General features: G+C 37.2%; 1 protein-coding gene across 1 annotated transcript; it reads left to right on the top strand.

Moving 5' to 3' along the window:
* The first annotated feature begins 7,697 nt into the window (after window positions 1-7,697).
* Window positions 7,698-9,989, top strand: LOC109008510 (serine/threonine-protein kinase RIPK-like). Its single transcript, XM_018988627.2, has 5 exons — window positions 7,698-8,363; window positions 8,494-8,629; window positions 8,734-8,870; window positions 8,986-9,109; window positions 9,220-9,989. Exons 1-5 carry the CDS (start codon window positions 7,983-7,985, stop codon window positions 9,819-9,821), a joined length of 1,380 nt encoding a protein of 459 aa, XP_018844172.1. The 5' UTR covers window positions 7,698-7,982; the 3' UTR covers window positions 9,822-9,989.
* Window positions 9,990-10,355: the final 366 nt, after the last annotated feature.

Below are 10,355 nucleotides of genomic sequence, written 5' to 3'. Positions count from 1 at the left end.
TTAATTCTGTGATGAAAAATGTTCATCAGGACATTGATCACTTGTCACGTCAAAATAAATTTCTTAATAACACGTGTAAAAAATACATAGCTAACGTGCTAAAAAATAAAAATTTCTCAATAAGAACACCATGTCATTAAAAACTTAAAAAATAAATTAGCAGACCGATTTAAAATATGGTACATAGCATGCATGCAAAACGATTCCTTTTCAAATAATATATCTTAGAAACCCGTTTGAGATTGAGTAAGACTTGGGACTAATAACCCTCCATTGTTGTAATTTATTTAGTTTACGGTGAATTTATCTTTTTCAGCTGTTTTAGTCACAAAAATATTTCATAAAAATAAATTTACATGAAACATGCATGTTTTGATGCGGTATAATAGATTTCAAAGTTACTTTTATTGTACAGTAAATCTAACATATCAAGATTGTGTTTCGTACACATGCTCTAAGTTCTTGTAACTCAGGCCGGGATGTTTCTACTGCAATCACAAAGACAAAAGTGGGTTTGGTGGGGATCCAGAGAGCCATCGATGCTAAAGTCAATACTTCATCGACAGAATTGTAAGAGAATAATATAGTCCAAAGAGATTCATTTGTACCTGGAGGGAAACATCCTGGAGGGAAACATTTCCGGACCTTGTGTCAGAGGTCTATGTCGCGCCCACAGTTACCCCAATCATGCCCTTTAATGTGGCATGGCTCCTCGGATAGTGATCGGTGCGATTACTTCTTGTTCCCATTGTCAGAGAATGGAGGGTTGCCTATGCTTTCTTTTCACTTGCCAACGTAAATCCTTTAATGCTAGGCATCATGGGCGAGTGTCAGGGTCAGCACATCCCATATGTCCCATTCGGCTTGTTTCTCGTGCAATGCATTGTCATTCTACTAACACAGTTTGTGGGCCAAGTTCTTTTGTTGATTCCTGGGCCGTGGAAGGGAATGATCTCTAGTTCAAGAGAGGCCTTAGTATCTGTCCCAAGCCCAACCCAGTGGGCCGGGAGGGGAATATCCCTTCCAATTCTTACTGAATGTATTAGGTGGGAATTCCTTTATTTCTGGAGACGTTTCGACGACACATCTCATCTTCAGATGGTAAGTTGAAGTTACTACCTTTAGCTTGTTGAGGGTGGGTTGCCCTAGTATGGTGTTGTACGATGAGGCGGCCTTCACCACTATAAAGTCGGCCATGGTGGAGGTTGCATGGGGGGCTTTGCCGATCAGGATTGAAAGGGTGATAGCTCACACTGGTTGAACCATGTCCCCTGAAAATCCTTTTAGAGGCATGGGCACTAGCTTTAGGTGAGAGGGATTATTCCCTATCCGAGTGAAGACATCTCAGAAGAGGATGTCTGTGGAGTTGTTGTTGTTGATGAAGATCCTTCTGGTGGTGAAGTTGGCCACAAGCATAGTCACCACAAGGGCGTTATCATGGAGGTAAAAGACCCATTTCTCGTCAGCTTCCCTGAAGGAGATGATAGGGGCGGTCGCGCTTCTTCTTTGTTTGGTTGAGTGGTGATCGGCTGAGTATACTTCCTCATATCGCGCCTTCCTGGCTTGTGCTTTCCTACTATAAGAGGTTGAGCCACCGCAAGAAAACCCCTCAACGATGGTTCTGATCTTGCCCAGGTGGTTGCATTTGCAAGGCAACATTCGAGGACGGTTCTACTGAGGTTCTCGCTCCACCCGCCGCCTCATTGGGCTTTCGCTCCTTCTCGGCCTGTCAAACCTTCCTCAACTCCATTCCGGCTCCCTTCTCCGGTCAGTTAGGTGCTAAGGGGGGCAATACTCTGACACTCCCCCTCCTATTTTGAGGGAGATGTAGTTTGCAGTGTTGTGGGAGGTCATTCGGTGGTAGGTGCAGTAGCGGCGGCCTCGGTTTCAGTTGTTAGCTTCCCAGATGGTTGGTTTGCCCTCCTCTTGTACAAACATTGTAACCCTGTCGTACCAAGGTCCTAGGCCTCTTGGGAGGGGCACCTCATCCGGCCCTTGTCTTGTTGGCTCCCTTTGGCCTTCTCAAGGGGCTTTAACTTTGCCCAACGCCTTGGCCTTTCTTTCTACCTGTTCTAGCTTTGTCTTTCTAGCCTCAATCAAGGCCCAAGTGCGTCTTCAGCATTGATAAAAGTCGTCTACCGGATCAATGAATTCTCGTAGCGTGGTGGGGGTTCTCCTCACCAAGTCCGCCATGAATTGGTTTTGAGGATATGCATCCCAAGAGTACTGCTGCCAATGTGGTTTTTTCATCCTAGTCATTCGTCGTCATATGCTCCTTGCTGAATCTAGACAGGTATACCTTTAGACTTTCGTCCTTCCTTTGTTTGATAGTTAAGAGGTATGTTGTTGGGCGTCTTCTCCTCTTGTTGGCCATGAACAGCTTGAGGAATAGGCGGGCCAGTTCTCCAAAGATGCCAATTGATCCGGGCCCCCTTTAAGGTCCTTGGGAAGGCTCTGCAAGCAATCTCCCTAGGAAAACCATATAGGGTCATATGAGCCTTCAAGGTTTTCAAGTGCTCAAGGAGGTCCCTAGATCCATCGTACATTTCCATTTGAGAGACCTTGAGCTTTGGTGGCAACGATGCAGCCATTACCTCGGCACTGTAGGGCAAGTCTGTGCTGGTGAGCAGTTGATTCACTGATGAGGAGGTGCCCATCTTCCTCGCCATCTCCTCATATTTGTCCATGAGATTGTAGCTCGTGATGCATCTTCCTTCTTTCTTCTTCACCGGCGTCTACCGTGCCAGCGCTCCAAGATTCTTCTTGCTCATTCCTACTTGGCCCCGCAAAATCTTGTAGTTCAATGTTGACTTGTCTCAAAACTTCGTTTTCATGGCGAAGGTTCTCAACTTCTTCTGCAATCGTTCTTATATGTACTTCCATCTCTGGAAAACGTTCTTCTATGTTCATCGACGTCGCTTCTTGTTCATGAGTTACCTGTGAATGAGTAGTAGCTAGCATACGAAGGGGACGTTACGTCTATGGAGATTCCATTGACGATGCCACTATTAAGGTCGTGTTTCATACATTAGGGCTAAGTTCTTGCAACCCAACTGGGATGTTTCTACCTGCAATTACAAAAATAAAGGTTTGGTCATGATCTGGGGAGCCTCCGATGTTAAAGTCAGTGCTTCATCTGGGAGAATTGTAGGAGAATAATAGAGTTTATAGAGATTGATTCTTATTTAGAGCATGACTTTTATACGAAGTTTTGGGGGGACATTCTTGTACCTTGTGTCAGGGGGTCTATGTCACGCCCTTAGTTGCCTCGGTCATGGCCTTTAATGTGGTGTACCGTCTGAGGTGACGCCATTAATAAGGTGCGACATCTAAAGTGGCGCCATTAATGCGGCATGGACCCCATCGTTAGAGAATGGAGAGTTGCTTGTGCTTTTCCTTCACTTGCCGGTGTAGATCCTTTAAAGTTGGGCGTCATAGGTGAGTGTCAAGGTCGGCGCATCCCATTTGTCCCCTTCAACTTGTTTCACGAGCGGTACATTCCCTTTCTGCACACAATTTGTGGACTGGGCTCTTTTGGTGATTTCTAGGCTGTGGGAGGACATGATCTAGACTGAGAGGAACCTTAGTATCTAGTCCAGGCCCAACCTAGTTGGCTGAGAGGGGAATATCTCTTCCATAACGTATTATATGAAACTATGTCAGTTTATAAATTTATCTTTGTAAGATCTCTTTATGGCTATATCACTTCTCAACTTATAATGTCATATGGTTGGATATAAAATGATTGTGTGATACCACGTTTTTTGAAATGAAGAGGTCTTTGCAGTTTATAATGACTGCAAGTCTTTAAGAGACCTCAACTATGATTTTGATGTAAAATTTTTTAGATATGATCAAGTGGCCGGTGCCCCCGTAAGGAAAAGTTTCAAATTGGCCCCTATTTTTTTTTTATAAAAAAGTTAAGAAATATCTTATTCTTTAAAGTTATTCCGATCTCTAGTCGGTACGTAGAATAAATCATATACATTACTTAAATGATAATATTCAAATTTTAAAATTTATATTTTTAAATCAAATTGTGCTATGTAAACATGTTACTTAGTGTGCTTTATACAAAAGCTCAAGAATATATTTTTTCAAATATTTAAATTAACACTTTTATCCTTTAAAAAATAAATAGAATTTGAAATTCTCTATTCTACTCATCATCCTTACACCACACACATGCTAAGAGAAAAATACAAAAATACAAAACATGTACATGATATAGGGTTGATGAGTAAAATTTCTCTTCCTTAAAAGTTAAATGATACTAAAAAACCTTTTCCCAAAGTCTTAAGATAGCTCTTAGCCCTCCAAAATATAGCAAAAATCCAAAATTGCCCCTTGTCGTTAAAATCGTTTTGCAAAAATTCCTAAAATTTCAAAATAATACCTAACTAACCTAACATTTTCTAAAAATTCACGGGTCTTTTAAAAAGTTATAACAAAATTATGCCTATATATATATATATATTATAAAACTGAAGGATTTAGTAGAAATCTAGGTCTCGTTTAGATAGTAAGATAAAATGAGATGATTTTATATAAAAATTAAAATTTAAATAAAATAATACTATAATATTATTTCTTAATATTATTATTATTTTTAAATTTAAAAAATTTAAATTGTTTATTATATTTTTTTATGAAAATTTGATAAAATTATAATGATGAGATGAGATGAGAAGCGCTGAGATGGTTTCTCAATCTAAACGGTTTGACCAACAAAATCTCTCAAACCTAAAAGATATATTAGGGCAGGTTTGGAGAGTGAGATGCGAATTTTTTATTTTGTTTTAGTATTTAAAATATTATGTTTTAATATTATTATTATTTTAAGATTTGAAAAAGTTGAATTGAGATTTGAAAAAGTTAAATTGTTTATTATATTTTAAATGAGAATTTGAAAAAAGTGTAATAATAAGATGAGATGAGATGAGAATTTCGTATCTCATCCCACCTCTGAAACCTGCTATTAAAACTAACTACACGTGGCTTTTCTCTATTATATTTTACTCTTTTCAAGTTGATGAATATATTTATATATTTTTCTTGAATTATATTTTATGGTATTTCTTGTAGTATGATTATATTCAAAATTATATATAAAAAAGCAATTACTATCATAATATAAGTTGGCCCCTTAAGATTGATTTTTGACTCCGTCACTAGCCATGATTTGAGCTTTTCTTAATTAGAGGGCGTCACACTCGTGAAGTCCTAACACAGAATAAGTTAAATACATCTCAATCCTTCCTAATTTCCTAAGTTAGAATCTAATTTTGCACATATTTTTTTAAGAAGTGCTGCGATTACAAAAAAATTTTGTAAAAATATTTCACAAATTGATATGATTTTATATGATACGATAAATTTATTTTACAATAAAATTAATTTTATAATCTAACGTATTATATCAAACTGCATCAGTTTGTGAATTTAATATCTCTCCTTTAATATATGGTTATATAAAAGTTGTAAAAAAGAGTTGTAATTGTATCATTTTCTTTAATTTTATGGTAGTGGTAAAATACTTATCTATTTTTTTAATCTAAATAAAAAATTAGACCCCTTACTCTTATTGGTTAACTCAAAAAATAATTATAATGCTTCATGCAATGAATTAAAATCAGATAAATGATAGTTACAGTCGTGAATGTACAAAGTGTCGCGTAATTATTTAAAAAAATAAATAAATATAAGATTTAAAGAAAAAAATATTAATAATAAATTTTATTCTTTTTAAAATGATTGTATAATATTTACACGATTTATATCTACATGCAGCATTTCTCTTTAAAATTAAAGGTGTCTAAATTCATCGATTTATAAGCTTTTATTTTCGCTATTAGTTTGCCAGCTTGTCTTCCAAGGAATGATGGGTTCAACTGTTCAAGTCTTTGTTGCTTTTTCGTTGACGTGGTCGTAATTTTCATTTGGAAATGACAATTATGCCACATTGACTTTCGCTTGGTGAACACACGGACATGAGATGAGTTGGTCCCACTTACCTACTCCGGTGACCCATTGCCAAAACTGCCCTTCATTCCGAAGAGTGTGCCAAGCTGGCAACGAAGTTCTACACGTACCAACGTCTGGTCCAACTTCGTTGCCACCATTCATTGTAATTAGTTTATGGTAAATTCACCTTAGACCAATAATTAACAATACAATTCGGAACATCTGAACCAACAGTCTAATTCCTTCTAGGTTGTATTACATATAATATCTCAGTTAATTGCCTACGTTAGATTCGAATTTATTTTTAAAATATTATATTTTTTCATTTTAGATCTTATCAACTTCAATTATCCACGTTGATGTAGCCTCTTTTAAATGGTTTCATATAAATATATATATATATAGTAATACTATATACAGTTTTAGAGTGTACAAGAGTTATGTAGTCACTTTAAAAAAAAATAGAATCTACTATTAAAAAATTAATTTTTTTTATATGAATCTTGTATTTATTTATTTTTTTCAAAATGATTGTACGACGCTTGCACGCTTACGACTATAAATTATCATTTCTCATATATATATATAAATTATATTCTCACACTGGTGTATTGATAATTTGATTTGAAAAAAAAAATTTAAAATTTAAAATTATCAAATCTTACTTTTTAAATGATGCGGATTGTGTGCTCTATACATCGATTTGAAAATAGAATAATATATTTATATATATATTAATGATTTAAATAAATACTAATTTAAAATGTGTCGGATGATTAAGGATAATGAAATTAAGACGAGTAAATGTCATTATTTATTTGATTTAATATGTTTTGCTAAGAACAATATGTTTTGATTTAAGATGACCCCTCAACCACCATGAAATAATGGTCCCACTTTGTCATGTCTAATGCCAACTGCGCATAAATAATAACGACCATCGGATCTGCCGAACAGGAAAAGTCCACCGATCGATCTGACAGTTGTGATCAGTTTGTGGCTATTGTGCTGTGAGGGGACTATTACGTCGTTTTGTACATCATATATATATATATATATATATATATATATATAGAATGATTTCATTTTATAAGCAAGCATTCTAGAAGGCTCCAATGCATTGGAGGCAGACCAACCTTTGTTTTTGTGACGAGGTCTAAAGATGAACACATTCATTCCTCCAATGACGAGATTGTCCTTTGACAGGCTCACTTCGAGGAAATTAATCAACCGGCCTTCCTTCCCTGTCATGATATATTTTTTTAGTGCGAAATAGCTGGATTCATTTCCTTTTCTTTTTTATCTCTCGGCTCTTGAAAGCACTGTTCCTTTCATTCAATTCCTTCTACGGCTTTGCTTTCTTGTTTAGCTGGGACTTGTTGTTAACATAAATCCACCAACCTTAGTAATCATGGCGATCAGCATCAAAAAGTTGCCAACTTTGTTCATTAATCTATATATACAAGTCAATATATATACCAGGGTGAAAAGTTCAGTTTCCGGCCGAAAGTGGGTCGTTCTCACTTTTCATACTCTAAAAAACCCAACCTAGGTTGCTTTTCTGCCAACAAAAAAAAAAAAAAAAATGTCAAAGGAGGATAGCTTGGTCATTTCATCTTGAACCAACTATGTAGACTTGGGACTCTTCGCCCGGCCAAATTTCTTCAAATTATATAGTTTATATATATATGTATAGATTGTACAAGGTGGAAGAATTCCTGTGCCGTAAAAAGAGAAACAGAGAAAAAATCAACAGGGTTGATAGAAAGGAGTTGCAAGCCTCTATTCTCTGTGTCTGGTTTGGAGAGCAGTAGGTGATTTTTGAATATTAGCCTTCGCTCTCTCCCTTTAAAAAGTCTTCCAAAACCATATTCCATTTCACAAATCCAGTTTCTTCTCTCAAAAACCTCATACATACCTCCAAAAGTCTCATTCTTTCTGATTTGCTCATTTCTCATCTCTCAACCAAGAATCAAACCTGTACGTGTTATTTTGAAGAGAATTCGTTCCCAGAAAGAATGACTGTCAAGAAAATCGAATGGAGATCGATATTTGTAAGCTGTTACAGGCCGGAATACCCGGAGTCGCAGCCCAAGAAAGTGTGCGTGAAACAGACATCATTTCAAAGGATTTCACTGTCTGATTTGAGTAATCCCAGCTCGACTCTTTCCGAGGACCTCTCTATATCTCTTGCGGGATCGAATCTGCATATCTTTACGCTTGCAGAGCTGAAGGTGATCACCCAGAACTTCGCGTCCTCTAACTTTCTCGGGGAAGGTGGGTTCGGACCCGTGCACAAGGGATTCATTGATGACAAGCTTAGGCCTGGTCTCAAGGCTCAACCTGTAGCCGTCAAGCTTTTGGACTTGGATGGCTCGCAGGGCCACAGGGAGTGGTTGGTAAGCACCTTTTTGTACTACCCAAATATCCTTGAATATTAATGTGCATGGAAATGATCTTCTACTTTTTTTTTTTAACTGAGTACTGTTGATCGCTGTTAAATTAATCTAGCATTTTCTCTGTTTTCAGACCGAAGTCCTCTTCCTTGGGCAATTGAGGCATCCCCACCTTGTGAAGTTGATAGGGTATAGCTGTGAAGAAGAACACAGAGTACTCGTATACGAATACATGCCAAGAGGCAGCCTAGAGAATCAACTATTCAGAAGTACTAATACGACCCTTGCTTTCCCTTTTAGAGAATTTTCAATTAATTTTCTTTGCGTGGAAGTTGAAAACTCATGTGTGATGTCTACCTTTGTGGATGTGCAGGATATTCTGTATCTTTACCATGGTCCGCAAGAATGAAAATTGCTCTTGGAGCTGCAAAGGGGCTTGCCTTCCTTCATGAAGCAGAAAAGCCTGTTATTTATCGAGATTTTAAGGCTTCAAACATCTTGTTAGACTCGGTAAGACCCGGAAATTACTTTATTTGATTATTTCTTTCTATAAATATATGAGAATCCAAGATCTTGTCTGTTTTTATATCGAACTCTAGCTTATCGATGGTTTTGCTGCTTCCAGGATTACGCTCCCAAACTCTCAGATTTTGGGCTCGCAAAAGATGGTCCAGAAGGAGATGACACACACGTTTCCACCCGAGTTATGGGCACCCATGGCTATGCTGCTCCCGAATACATCATGACCGGTAATTTAAACTTTTGGCTTTTCTTCCAATTTCTACACCTTTGATGCATTCATTCATGCATATGTATATATATACACAAGTTGAAACCAATTTTGTTGAATTCTTCTCAGGTCACCTAACAGCAATGAGTGATGTGTATAGCTTTGGAGTAGTGCTGTTAGAGATTCTCACAGGGAGGAGATCGGTGGACAAGAGCCGTCCAAATAGAGAGCAGAACCTAGTAGATTGGGCAAGGCCAATGTTGAACGATGCCAGGAAACTTTCCCGATTCATGGACCCAAGATTGGAAGGCCAGTATTCTGAGACGGGGGCTCGGAAGGCGGCTGCACTCGCTTATCAATGCCTGAGCCACCGGCCTAAGCACAGACCGGCAATGAGCACTGTTGTCAAAACTTTGGAGCCCCTCAAGGACTTTGATGACATTCCCATTGGCCCGTTTGTGTACATGGTTCCTGCCGAAAATGATTTGCACAAGGAAGACGTTGTCAAAGATCAATACCAAACCCAGAGGGAATCGAAAAAGAGTTCCCACAAGAAAGAGAACGGCCACCACCACCGTAACCATAACCATCACGGAAATGGTCATAGGCATCAGCAACGATCATCACCAAAGTCACCCAACTCTCACTCAGAGACTGATCTCCCGCAAAAATGTGGAAATGGTTATGGGATGCAATCTCCGGTGGGCCATATGGGCAGCAGGGCGGCATAGACAAGAGTACTAGTAGTTACTATGTAAATCATACATACTGTAAATAGTGATTTATTAACTAAACTGTTTGATTAATTTTGGATAGTTTGGCATTTTCTAGTGCCAGACTCAAGTGTAAGATCTTTTTTTAATTTTTTGGAAATTAAATGTAAGAATGAATTTTTGAAAGGAGAACGTGCTTGCTTTAATTGGTTTCTTTTTTTCAATATATATATTTTTTTATTTGGGTTTTGGATTTTGTGTGAAAGCAAGTATATTAAAGACCATTCAAACAATTATAGCCAATTAGAGTCGGTTTGGATTGAGAGATGAGTTGATCTCACTATTATTCATTAATTTCAACTTACAAATTTTATTATTATTCTTAATAATAATGCTATTCTCACCACTCTCGGTACCGCTCCCGGTCCCGCTACATTTTTTTTTAATTTTTTTAATATATATATTTTTTTATTTAGTGATTAAGTAAGTGTTTTTTAATGATATTATAATTGTTTTATTTTTTTTTTTAAATATTTTATAGTGTTAAAAAAA

The sequence above is a fragment of the Juglans regia genome, chromosome 1 (genome assembly GCF_001411555.2).
Source record: "Juglans regia cultivar Chandler chromosome 1, Walnut 2.0, whole genome shotgun sequence".
Taxonomy (NCBI): Eukaryota; Viridiplantae; Streptophyta; class Magnoliopsida; order Fagales; family Juglandaceae; genus Juglans; species Juglans regia.
The sequence above is the reverse complement of the archived record's forward strand: the minus strand, read 5'-3'. Positions and strand labels throughout refer to the sequence as shown.